Here is a 13944-nt window from a genome sequence, read left to right on the forward strand (position 1 = left end):
CACACCTGCCTAACTAAAGGGAGTACATCTGGCTATCTAAACGAAGGGAAGGAAGGCACATTTGGCTAAACAGGGGCACATTAGACTATCTAAACAGCATTTGTACATTTGGCTCTACCCATGACCACACCCACATTCTGATGCGTGGTCATGCCCAATTTGTCCAGAAAGGGGCGCAAAAATTGTGTTTGTCCCCGGAAGCTGAAAAGCCAGCTACTTCTCTGTTTCCATCTGTCACACCTGCCAGAGACTGAAGCATTACCTGTAAAATCACATGACAAGAACCAGGGTCAGACATGAGTGCCGGATGCTGGGGAGTTGCCGCCAGAGCATGTAGCTATGCTGTGCTTTCCTGCAGCTGTACCACTTTGCATTAGGGTGGATGGAGGGGGGATGAAGAGGCAGCTGTACAAAAGGGAGCAGAGGTAAGAGAGCGTACCTGAGGATTGTTTCATTTTTTGATAAGTAACGCTGGACATTTTCTTTGTGCCCCTGCACACAAGCCCAGAGTAGTTCCTTCCAGCCGTCCCATACATCCATTCTTAGTGTTGCACCTAAAATCAAAATAAGTCAAAGTCCATTTCTACATTAAACCGAGAGATGGTAATAATAGGCAGCATATTCAATATAATGCATAGGGGTAGCAGTCTTTCCCTTTGTTGTCCTCTGTGACCTGGGGATGCAGGTCCTTGGACAGGGGCGTAGCAATAGGGGGTGCAGAGGTAGCGACCGCATCGGGGCCCTTGGGCCAGAGGGGCCCCAAAGGGCCCTCCCACAACTACAGTATTAGCTCTTTATTGGTCCTATGCTCATAATATCTTCTAGAGATACTTTGAATAGTGGTAATCATTAACAAACTGTTCCCCATCCCCTTCTTGCACCTCTAACACTGTGGTTGTTCTTGGCAGATTTTGATGCGCCGTATCAATTGTTATGTATAGAGTGCTTGGGAGGCCCCATTGTAAAACTTGCATAGGGGCCCACAGCTCCTTAGCTACGCCACTGTCCTTGGAGGTGGTCAGTGGTTACGAAGGCTATATTTTTATGCCTCTGCAGTGCACTCAAAATAAACTTTCATCACTGGAAGTTTTTGCAAGGCTCAGCTTTTCAAACTGGTGTTTTGCTTCACAGGCAGAATAACGAAAGTCTGGGTGGGTGACATTTATAGAATATGTAAGCAGCAATAACTCTGTCTGATTAGGGAGCTGCAGCAAACAGTCAGTAAGGGCTTTATACACACAGCTAAGGGCTATGCCAGATGCAGAGATCTGTAGGAGCTACACTACTACTACAGTTAATGCCTGGTACACACATACAATTGTTATTTGCCAATGACTGGACAATTTTACTACATCTATGTAGTATGAGGGCCAACAGATTATGAATATGATGCACAGATTGTGTAGATAAGCTTTCATACTACATAGAAGTGGAAAAACTGGCCAATCATTGACCAATCACAATTGGATATGTGTACGTAATCTTAGCTGTAGTACCTGTATTTTGTGCATTGCTAGTTAATGCAAATGTACTACTTAAAGGTAACCTGAAGCGAGTAAAATTATTTAAAATAAACACATGATGTAGCTGCAAATGAATATTACACACTAACCTCACCGTCAGTTCCTCTCAGAAGCTCACCATTTTCTTCTTACAGTAATCCCTTCCAGTTCTGACAAGATTTTGCCAGAACTGAAATATGCCAGTTGCTGTCAGTTATATATCAGTAGCTGTCAGTTACAACTGAATGTGCAAGGTAATGTCCATGTTTCCCTATGGCTCAAGTGGGCGATATTACAGTTTAACAGTGTGCTGACCAGGAAGCTGTTATGGGGTAATGGCCATTTTTAAAATGGAGGACGGAGAATTCCATTGATCACAGTGGACTAATGGGACGCAGGAAAGGAGAAAGAGATTGAGGAGTAGACTACATGGGAGGTAAATATGACCTGTGTATGCTTATTTTGACTTTTTATTTTCAGTCCAGGTTCTCTTTAAGGCATAAAAAAATGGGTGGCTGAACTAAGGCTCTCAATGGACTTGCTCTCTAACCTATGTCCCACTGTAGCTGCATAGATGTGCCTTTCAGTCATCTACAAACTGCTGCAACAAGTTGCTGGTGGGAGAGGTGACTATAAAGACCAATGTACTCTTAGTTTCTATATGTGAACTTTTAGCTTTGCTAAAGACACTGAGAGCATTTAAAGCGGGATTCAAATCTAACGTATTCATCAATAAATACATGTTTCTTACTTTTTATTACCCATACAACTATCATATGTGCTTTTGTATACAAATTTTATTCTCTGTTTATAAATTACAAGTTACCAAAGTGCAGTTTTTCTGCTCTTAAAGCTGCCATTGCACTTTATTGCATAGCTGCTGTATTTATATATTATAATGTATCTAGCGAGATTTCTTTCTTTTTTCATATTGTACCAACCAAGCAAGCTGAAGCACTGCCAGGAATGTTTACTAATTGTGGCTAATAAGGAAACATAAACATGGTAATTGAACACCTTCCTCAGCTTTGGAGCTAAGCACTGAAAAAGAAAGCGCTGTGCTTAGCTGTTTGAATGCTGTTCTGCTACTAATTTTTTTTCTGGTTTTATGCTGTAAATATTCTTTTAGAGCAAAGAAGAAATGCTTCTTACCTGTAATAAAGAAAGGGCACTTTTCTTTATTACAGGTTTTCTTTAAGAAGGCAAAATTCTACTTTACATAGCATTTGGCTATGGAGGCTTTTTGGTATTTTTTAGTCCCTTACACACTCTTAGGAGTTCTGGTTCACCATGAGCTTGCTAGGCAATCTGTAACTTTTATCTGAGGATTTCCAGCTTTAGTTTGTCTTTAAGTCCACTGTTGCACTGAAATGAAGGTGGTTTCTGTACACACCAAGCAGCATCTATAAACATACATAAAGCTACACACAGTGGCGTAGCTAAGGAGCTGTGGGCCCCGATGCAAGTTTTCCAATGGGGCCCCCCATGCACTCTATACATAGCAATTGATACGGCGCACTAAAAGCTGCCAATGGCAACTACAGTGTCAGAGGTGCAAGAAGGGGAGGGGAACAGTTTGTTAATAATTGCCACTATTCAAAGTATATATAAAAGTGATTATTATGAGCACAGGACCAATATAGAGCTAATACTGTAGTTGAGGGAGGACCATTCGGGGCCCCTCTGGCCCAAGGGCCCCGATGCGGTCGCTACCTCTGCACCCCCTATTGCTACGCCCCTGGCTACACAACACTTTTCTTTTGCAAGGTTTGTTACATGAAATCAGGATACATTTTCAAGTGAGGGCTGGTGGTGGAATAACCGCCATTTCATTTTACACCACTAGAGGTCTACAGATCCTTTGTATAGTCAATGCCGTCTTTTTAAAATCAGCATTTTGAAGCAGCTACTGTGGTGTTTAAAGAGCTGTATGGGGGGACACATTAATGGAATAAGCAATGTTTGGGGGCCACACAAGACCCACTGTTTAAGACGTGGAGCCTTAAGCATTAATAATGCAGCCCTGTGTTGTTATGGAAAGTTGCTTATTACATTTCTTTCTTCATGGTGACTGGTGAGATGTGTAAATAACTTTTGAACATCATATGTCCATTTAACAAACAAATTCAACACTGCAACCTGCATTTTTGTCTGTACTGTACTGTATATAATAAAACATAACTTTTAATACATTTCATAAAAGAAATAGAGATCCCACATATTATCAATCTGCTACACAAATTATTATTTTTATTTATTGGATTTATAAAGTGACAACATATGACGCAGTGCAGGACAATAAATAAGGTTACAGACAAGGATAATAGGGGTGACAGACAACACAATACAGGTAAAAAGCAGTAAGAGCCCTGACACACCGGAGGTCGTTTTCATTTTTTTTAAAAATGCTTCCATTTACTTACATTAAAATTGCGGCAAAATCTAAGCAGTTGCGATTTTTTTTGAAAATTCCCGATCGCGGCTATTTTACCGCAATTTTACTGTGATTTTCATGTAAGTCAATGGAAGGTTTTTAAAAAAAATGACCCGTGAAATGCTCTTTGGTGTGACAGGACCCTAAGACACACAATGCCAGATCATACACTGGAGAAGTCGACCCAATAATACAAGTTTACACCTTTCTGTGGGCGGAGTGCACAATTATGTAGAATACACAAGGAGAGAGGGCCCTGCCAAAGGCTTTCAATCTAAAGGGAGGTGGTGGTGACATAATAGGAGGGGAGGGCTGCATCACAAGGTTCTTGGTAGAGAAAGTTAGGGCATTGGCAAGGTGGGGTAGACCTTCTTGAGGAGGTGAGTTTGAAGGTGTTGAAGGAGAAGGAAAGCCTGATGAGCAGTGAAAGAGAGTTCCACAGGATGGGAGCAGCTCTAGTGCTGTCCTGTAGTCATGCATGGGAGTGTGAGATGCGTTGGGTGGTTAGGAGGAGGTCGTTGGAGGAGCGAAGGCAGGTGTATATTTGCCGACCAGGTCAGAGATGTACGTTGGGCAGGACTTTCATATAGATTTGTAGGGCAGACATAGGATCTTGAAGCTGAATCTGGAGACGATCGGGAGCCAGTGGAGGAATTTGCATAGGGGAGTCATAGAGACAGAATGGTGGGAGGAGCAGATTACTCTGGCTTCTGCATTCATGATGGATTTAAGGGGGGGGGGCTATGTGGTTCGGAGGGAAGCCTGACAAGAGGTTGTTGCAGTAGTCCAGGCGGGAAATGATGAGGGAAAGTAGTTTGGCAGTGTCCGGGGTCAGGAAGGGGTTGATCTTGGAGATGTTATGTAAATGGAAATTGCAGGCCCTAGAAAAGGTTTGGATGTGGGGGCTGAAGGAGAGGGCCGAGTCCAGCGTGACCTGCAGGCAGCAGGCCTATGCGGTTGGGCAGACGATTGTTCCGTTGACAGTGACATGTGACAAATTGGCTTGGTAAGCTCAGTGACCCCTCATCTACATACAAAGGTGAATCAAACTATGAGAGAGTATTTAAGAGGGGGTCAATTGTAAGTTTCTCTCCTCTTTTAATTTTCTCTGAAGAGTAGCAACATGGGGTCTCAAAACAACCCCGGCAACCGCTATTTTACAGTATATTTCCAGTAATTACTAGCAAATTGGAGTACAGAGGCTTTTTATTAATCTTTCCATGTTTTAGATGAAGAAAATTACATTTACAGAAAACAGTTCTCACTGTGGGCATTAATATGGAGGACTGTGCCTAGCACATCCAGCATACAGAAATAATCTTCACTTGCTCTAATACTGTGACTGAAATCTGCTCAGAATGACAGAATGCAGAAATATAGCTTAAAATTTGTGTAAATAATCATAACCTGAATCTCTGTGTTCCTGTCTGTGTGTGTCTCTCTGCTACGCAGTGTATAAAGTAAACAGTTTACAGCCAGGTTACAGTTCATCCCCCAGACGCCGACACATAATTGTTACAAAACAGTTGGTAAACACAGATTTTTTTTTCACACAGGCTGTGCTGAGAGACCTCTGAAAAGCATTTTAGTGTTGCTGGCTAACAACTCTATAGGTATGTGGGGTTTACAGAAAAACAGTTTTTTTGATAGCTGTTCTTTAAACGACACCTGGTGAGTGATATGGAGGCTGCCATATTTATTCCATCATAAACCATTCCAGTTGCCCACCATTCCTACTGATCTCTTTAGTTGCAGACAGTAGCATCTAGATAACACACCTGAGACAAGCATGCAGCTTGCAACTGAAGTCCACCTATACTAACTTGGTCTTCAGTCAGAAACATCTAATTTACATGCTTGTTTAGGATCTATGGCTAAAAGTATTAGAGGCAGAGGATCAGCAGGACAGTCAGGCAACTGGTATTGTTTAAAAGGAAATAAATATGGCAGCCTCCCTTTCAGTTCAGGTGTAGAGTTGGGCCGAACCTCCGATTTTAGGTTCGCGAACCGGGTTCACGAACTTCCGCGGAACGTTCGGTTCGCGGAAAAGTTCGCGAACCGCAATAGACTTCAATGGGGAGGTGAACTTTGGAAAAAAAAAATTCTGCTGGCCACAAAAGTGATGGAAAAGATGTTTCAAGGGGTCTAACACCTGGAGGGGGGCATGGCGGAGTGGGATACACGCCAAAAGTCCCCGGGAAAAATCTGGATTTGACGCAAAGCAGCGTTTTAAGGGCAGAAATCACATTGAATGCTAAATGACATGCCTAAAGTGCTTTAAAACATCTTGCATGTGTATACATCAATCAGGTAGTGTAATTAAGGTACTGCTTCACACTGACACACCAAACTCACCGTGTAACGCACCGCAAACAGCTGTTTGTGTAGTGACGGCTGTGCTGGACTGGTGCGCACCATGGCGAGAGTGCAGGTTTTGGTGGCTTTACAGCCCATATGGTCGCCTGGCTGATGTAGCTGAATGACAGAACAGTGACTGTCCAGCTGATCAAATTTGGTCTGACCACAATGAAGCAACGACCTTATTATCTTTTGTGTGCCCCCCGAGACACTCATCTAGGCGCCGGTCATTGCTTCATTGTGATACGCAAGCCCCTTCACCACGGCAAGGTAATGATCACGAAGGGGAATGGGCGCATGTACATGCCTTTTCTTTTGTTGTTGCAGCTGCCCGCGCAGTGCAGCCAGAAAAATTAGGCAGTCATGTACACGCACCAGAAAAATTATTACAGCGGCCGCTGCTAGCAGCGGCCTAAAAAAATTCAGCAATCCGCCTGGAGTCCCGGACCCTGTTGGTGGTGGCGGAGAAGGTAGTCAAGCGGCCTGCAGGCAGACATGCTGTGTGGAGGGACTGGGAGCGACTTAGTCTTCTTGGGGCAGGCCAGGCAGCCAGTCACACGGCGTGCAGGCAGAGATGCTGTGTGTGCGGGGACTGACTTAGTCTTGGGGCGGGCAGCAGCCCTCCGGGATCCATGCCACATTCATTTTGATAAAGGTGAGGTACTTAACACTTTTGTGACTTCTCTTCTCAGTGACAATGCCTCCAGCTGCGCTGAAGGTCCTTTCTGACAGGACGCTTGCGGCAGGGCAGGAGAGAAGTTGGATGGCAAATTGGGACAGCTCTGGCCACAGGTCAAGCCTGCACAACCAGTAGTTCAAGGGTTCCTCATCGCTGTTCACAGCAGTGTCTACATCCACACTTAAGGCCAGGTAGTCGGCTACCTGCCGTTCCAGGCGTTGGTGAAGGGTGGATCCGGAAGGGCTACGGCGAGGCGTTGGACTAAAGAACGTCCGCATGTCCGACATCACCATGAGATCGCTGGAGCGTCCTGTCTTTGACTGCGTGGACACGGGAGGAGGATTAGTGGCAGTGGTACCTTGCTGGCGTTGTGCTGTCACATCATCCTTAAAGGCATTGTAAAGCATAGTTGACAGCTGGTTCTGCATGTGCTGCATCCTTTCCACCTTCAGGTGAGTTGGTAACAGGTCCGCCACTTTGTGCCTGTACCGAGGGTCTAGTAGTGTGGCCACCCAGTACAGCTCATTCCCCTTGAGGTTTTTTATACAGGGGTCCCTCAACAGGCAGGACAGCATAAAAGACGACATCTGCACAAAGTCGGATCCAGTACCCTCCATCTCCTCTTGCTCTTCCTCAGTGACGTCACGTAAGTCAACCTCCTCCCCCCAGCCGCGAACAATACCACGGGAAGGTTGAGCAGCACAAGCCCCCTGCGACGCCTGCCGCCGTCCCCTCCTCCTCCCCCAAAGAAACACCTTGCTCATCATCCTCTGAGTCTGACTCGTCTTCTGCACACGACTTCTCTTCTTCCTCCTCCTCCCCCCTCTGTGCTGCCGCAGGTGTTGAGGAAACAGCTGGGTCTGATTAAAATTGGTCCCATGCCTGTTCCTGCCGTAACGGTTCCTGGTCATGCTCATTCGCAGCTTCATCCGCCACTCTACGCACAGCACGCTCCAAGAAGTAAGCGTAGGGAATTAAGTCGCTGATGGTGCCCTCACTGCGGCTCACCAGGTTGGTCACCTCCTCAAACGGCCGCATGAGCCTGCATGCATTTTTCATCAGTGTCCAGTTGTCGGGCCAGAACATCCCCATCTTCCCAGACTGTTTCATTCTACTGTAGTTGTAGAGGTACTGGGTGACGGCTTTCTTCTGTTCTAGCAGGCGGGAGAACATGAGCAGGGTCGAATTCCAGCGAGTCGGGCTATCGCAAATCAGGCGTCTCACCGGCATGTTGTTTTTCCGCTGAATTTCCGCAAAGCGTGCCATGGCTGTGTAAGACCGCCTCAAATGCCCACAGAACTTCCTGGCCTGCTTCAGGACATCCGCTAAGCCAGGGTACTTTGCCACAAATCTTTGAACAACTAGATTCATGACATGTGCCATGCAGGGTATGTGTGTCAGCTTCCCCATATGCAAAGCGGCAAGCAGATTGCTGCCGTTGTCGCACACCACGTTGCCTATCTCCAGGTGGTGCGGGGTCAGCCACTCATCCACCTGTTTCTTAAGAGCAGCCAGGAGAGCTGCTCCAGTGTGACTCTCCGCTTTGAGACAAGACACGTCTAAGATGGCGTGACACCGTCGTACCTGGCATGCAGCATAGGCCCTGCGGAGCTGGGACTGTGTAGCTGGAGAGGAGAACTGCCACTCAGCCAAGGAGGAGGAGGACAGCAAAGAGCATGTAGCAGGAGGAGAGGAGGTGGCAGGAGGCCTGCCTGCAAGCCGTGGAGGTGTCACAATTTGGTCCGCTGCGCCCTGCTTGCCATCGTTCACCACCAGGTTGACCCAATGGGCTGTGTACGTAATGTAGCGGCCCTGCCCGTGCTTGGCAGACCACGCATCCGTGGTCAGGTGGACCCTTGACAAAACGCTCTTCGCAAGAGATGACACCATTTGCCTCTCAACTTCACGGTGCAGTTGGGGTATGGCCTTTCTCGAAAAATAAGTGCGGCCTGGCATCTTCCACTGCGGTGTTCCGATGGCCACAAATTTACGGAAGGCCTCAGAGTCCACCAGCCGGTATGGTAACAGCTGGCGAGCTAACAGTTCCGCCACGCCAGCTGTCAGACGCCAGGCAAACGGGTGACTGGCCGAAATTGGCTTCTTCCGCTCAAACATTTCCTTTACGGACACCTGACTGCTGCTGTGGGCAGAGGAGCAGGAAGCGCTCAAGGGCAGAGGCGGAGTGGAGGAGGGTACCTGTGAAGGTGGAAGGGAGAAAGCGGCAGAAGCAGATGATGCACCTGAAGGAGGAAGAGGAGAAGGAGGGTGACTTTTCTTTTGTGTGCTGCTGCTGCTTTTGCTCAGGTGGCCATCCCATTGCTGTTTGTGCCTTTTCTCCAGGTGCCTTCGTAAGGCACTTGTTCCTACGTGAGTGTTGGCCTTTCCACGGCTCAATTTTTGTTGGCAGAGCGAACAGATGGCTTTGGTCCGATCTGAGGCACACACATTAAAAAAATTTCCACACCGCTGAGCCACCCTGGGATGTGGGCACTATGGGGACCTCAGCAGCTGATGCTGAAGGGCAAGTTGGCTGGCTGTACATAGGTGGCGATACATGATGTGCGGACACTGCCACCAGCTGTTTCTGACGAAGAGCTGCCCCAGCTTCTTTCAGCAACTTCTCTCCTCCTACTACTCTCTGACTCCCCTCTGAACTGTCCCCCTCTTCATCTCCTCTACTGGGAACATACAGAGGATCCCTATCATCGTCATCATCGTAATCATCCTGCCCAGCTTCCCTTGCCTCAGAAAAATCCAAACATGCACCATCAGTAGGTCCTTCATCCTCCTTACATGTTACATCCATAGTGTTGCCGCGTAACTCAGACATATGAGCTGGTGAAAATTCATCTGGCTGTAACAACAATGGCTGTGCATCAGTGATTTCAACACTAAATAATTCTTGCGAAGTGTCAAATGCAGCGGAAGTATTGGTAGTAGTAGTGCTGGTGGCTGAGCAAGATGAGGTGTTCTGTGTCGCTAAATACTCAACCACGTCCTGACAATATTGGGAGGTGATGGGACATGCCTTCTTCCGAGCACTGTACTATGGGCCAGGTCCACACGAAATTACATTTACACGACCTCGCGCAGACCTGCCGGGTGGCCTTCCTCTGGCTCTGGCACTACCTCTTCCTCTACCTGTTTTGTCCATATCGGGTATGCACGGAGTGGTATATCACACTGCGTGCACTCACGTAGGTAGGTGGGTTCACTTAACTGCACAGGTATGCACAGTGGCGGGTTCACTGAACAGAAGAGGTATACAGTGGCGGGTTCACTGAACACAACAGGTATGCAGTGGCGGGTTCACTGAACAGAACAGGTATACAGTGGCGGGTTCACTGAACAGTACAGGTATACAGTGGTGGGTTCACTGAACACAACAGGTATGCTTTGGCGGGTTCACTGAACAGAACAGGTATACAGTGGCGGGTTCACTGAACACAACAGGTATGCAGTGGCGGGTTCACTGAACAGGTATACAGTGGCGGGTTCACTGAACAGAACAGGTATACAGTGGCGGGTCCACTGAACAGAACAGGTATGCAGTGGCGGGTTCACAGAACAGGTATGCAGTGGCAGGTTCACTGAACACAACAGGTATGCAGTGGAGGGTTCACAGAACAGGTATGCAGTGGCAGGTTCACTGAACACAACAGGTATGCAGTGGCGGGTTCACTGAACAGGTATACAGTGGCGGGTTCACTGAACAGAACAGGTATATAGTGGCGGGTTCACTGAACACAACAGGTATGCAGTGGCGGGTTCACTGAACAGAACAGGTATACAGTGGCGGGTTCACTGAACACAACAGGTATGCATTGGCGGGTTCACTGAACAGAACAGGTATACAGTGGCGGGTTCACTGAACAGTACAGGTATACAGTGGCGGGTTCACTGAACACAACAGGTATGCAGTGGCGGGTTCACTGAACAGAACAGGTATACAGTGGCGGGTTCACTGAACACAACAGGTATGCAGTGGCGGGTTCACAGAACAGGTATGCAGTGGCAGGTTCACTGAACACAACAGGTATGCAGTGGCGGGTTCACTGAACAGGTATACAGTGGCGGGTTCACTGAACAGAACAGGTATACAGTGGCGGGTTCACTGAACACAACAGGTATGCAGTGGCGGGTTCACAGAACAGGTATGCAGTGGCAGGTTCACTAAACACAACAGGTATGCAGTGGCGGGTTCACTGAACAGGTATACAGTGGCGGGTCCACTGAACAGAACAGGTATGCAGTGGCAGGTTCACTGAACACAACAGGTATACAGTGGCGGGTCCACTGAACAGAACAGGTATGCAGTGGCGGGTTCACTGAACACAACAGGTATGCAGTGGTGGGTTCACTGAACAGGTATGCAGTGGTGGGTTCACAGAACAGGTATGCAGTGGTGGGTTCACAGAACAGGTATGCAGTGGCAGGTTCACTGAACAGGTATGCAGTGGTGGGTTCACTGAACAGGTATGCAGTGGTGGGTTCACTGAACAAGTATGCAGTGGTGGGTTCACAGTACAGGTATGCAGTGGTGGGTTCACAGAACAGGTATGCAGTGGCGGGTTCACAGAACAGGTATGCAGTGGCAGGTTCACTGAACACAACAGGTATGCAGTGGCGGGTTCACTGAACAGGTATACAGTGGCGGGTCCACTGAACAGAACAGGTATGCAGTGGCGGGTTCACTGAACACAACTGGTATGCAGTGGTGGGTTCACTGAACAGGTATGCAGTGGTGGGTTCACAGAACAGGTATGCAGTGGCAGGTTCACTGAACAGGTATGCAGTGGTGGGTTCACTGAACAGGTATGCAGTGGTGGGTTCAATGAACAGGTATGCAGTGGTGGGTTCACAGTACAGGTATGCAGTGGTGGGTTCACAGAACAGGTATGCAGCCAGGAACAAGCTAAGCCTAACTAATCTTTCCCTATGAGAGACAGTCTGCAGCAGCTCGCCCTACTCTCACTAATGCAGGCACACGAGTGACAGTAATAGCCGCCGCTGCCTGCCTTATATAAGGGGGGTGGGGCTCCAGGGGCTAGTGTAGCCTAATTGGCTACACTGGGCCTGCTGACTGTGATGTAGAGGGTCAAAGTTGACCCTCCATGGTGCATTATGGGGCGAACCGAACTTCCGCAAACGTTCGCCTGCGGGACGCGAACGCGAACCACGGAAGTTCGCATGGAACCGTTCGCAGGCGAACCGGTTCGGCCCAACTCTACTCAGGTGTCCTTTAAGTTTTAGGTCCAGTGTCGGACATAGTCCAACATAGAAAAAGTTGCTGATCATGAGTCCATATCTTGTAGATGTTATCTTACCTAGATCCAGTCTGTAATCACTCAGGGTGTTGCAGTCATACATTTCTTTGTTTTCTAATGTCCTCAAGCAAAACACACTGACTGGAAATCCACACTTCTGAGATACTAACGATTTCAGCTGTGACACAGTTCCCTCGAGAAGATGAATATTCCCCTTGATTGGGAGCTTGTCTTGTGTTACGGCATTATACACGTACAGAGCTGGCTTTTCCTCCTCCTGAAATGATGGCAAGATGTGTTACCAACTTGTGTAAATACAAGTCCAGTGACAAGTCATCAAAGACCCAATTCAGCCTCCTATTCAAATGCAGATGATTAGCATATTCACATCAGTTAGTTGATGGCATATTTTGGCATCCCAGGTTCTGAGCTCCTAAGAAAACTGAATGCTTAGATTAATGGTCCTTTTACACTTAAAGAGGAACTCCAGTGAAAATAATGTAATAAAAAAAGTGCTTCATTTTTACAAGAATTATGTATAAATGATTTAGTCAGTGTTTGCCTATTGTAAAAGCTTTCCTCTCCCTGATTTACATTCTGACATTTATCACATGGTGACATTTTTACTGCTGGCAGGTGATATCACTGGAAGTAGCTGCGGCTTTCTTTTTTGGCAGTTGGAAACAGCTGTAAACAGCTATTTCGCACAATGCAATGAGGTTCACAGACAGGAAACTGCCAGGACCGTGGTCCTCACAGTTTCTAGGGGGAGGGGTTTCACCACAATATCAGCCATACAGAGGCACCTGATGATTCGTTTGTGAAAAGGAATAGATTTCTCATGGGAAAGGGGGTATCAGCTACTGATTGGGATAAAGTTCAATTCTGGGTCACAGTTTCTCTTTAAGCAGCTGCTCTCAGTTATAACTGAAAGACGACTAATTTTGAAAGTAATGTCCATGTTTTCACATGGCTCAGTTCCCACTATACGCGTTTTAACTGAAAGCTTTTTCACAATAGTCTGCTATGGAGAAGAAAAAAAACGCAACACATTAAGTGTAAAAGGCCCCTAAGTATATTTTCAGAAACGTGTCCTCTGTGACTGAGTGTGATATTGGCCTTTAGTAAATTCACTTTTCCTATTAAGTTTTCTCCTAGGAGATAATTTTTCATCTCCTGTTTAAAGGGACTCCGAGCAGTACAGAAACTATGGAAAGATGTATATCATTTTAAAGCTCTCTTTCTCCTCTTTCTAATGATATATAAACCACCGCCCTACGCCTTTTAGTTTTCGCTATTTTCGCGATCGAAATTGCCGTGGCCGCGACTTCGATCGCAAAAATAGAGAAAACTAAAAGGCGTAGGCGACAATTTAGGGGTTGTCAGAAAGAGGAGAAAGAGACCTTTAACCACTTCCCGACCGCCCACTACACAGGGGCGGCGGGGAAGTGGAGCCCTTCAGGACGGCCTCACCCACAGAGGCGGCGGTCCATTTAAGGGCATGGGCGGAGCGATCGCGTCATCCGTGACGCGATCCTCCGCCGGCGCCTGTCACCGCTCGCTCGCCGCAACATCCCGCCGGCTATACGGAAGCGCCGGCGGGATGTTAACCCCGCGATCGCCGCATACAAAGTGTATAATACACTTGTAATGTTTACAAAGTGTATTATACAGGCTGCCTCCTGCCCTGGTGGTCCCAGTGTC

At 47.2% G+C, this 13944-nt stretch overlaps 1 protein-coding gene across 2 annotated transcripts in view; it reads right to left on the reverse strand.

Moving 5' to 3' along the window:
- Positions 1 to 13944, reverse strand: part of ANKUB1 (ankyrin repeat and ubiquitin domain containing 1) — a 77494-nt gene that overhangs the window by 21792 nt on the left and 41758 nt on the right. For both annotated transcript variants that reach the window (XM_068279255.1, XM_068279256.1), the window contains 2 exons: positions 12301 to 12517; positions 440 to 554 (listed from right to left, as the gene is read on the reverse strand). In XM_068279255.1, coding sequence (XP_068135356.1) covers positions 440 to 554; positions 12301 to 12517 — 332 coding nt within the window. The remainder of the gene's footprint in view (positions 1 to 439; positions 555 to 12300; positions 12518 to 13944) is intronic.

Source organism: Hyperolius riggenbachi, chromosome 4 (genome assembly GCF_040937935.1).
Source record: "Hyperolius riggenbachi isolate aHypRig1 chromosome 4, aHypRig1.pri, whole genome shotgun sequence".
In the NCBI taxonomy this organism is placed as follows: Eukaryota; Metazoa; Chordata; class Amphibia; order Anura; family Hyperoliidae; genus Hyperolius; species Hyperolius riggenbachi.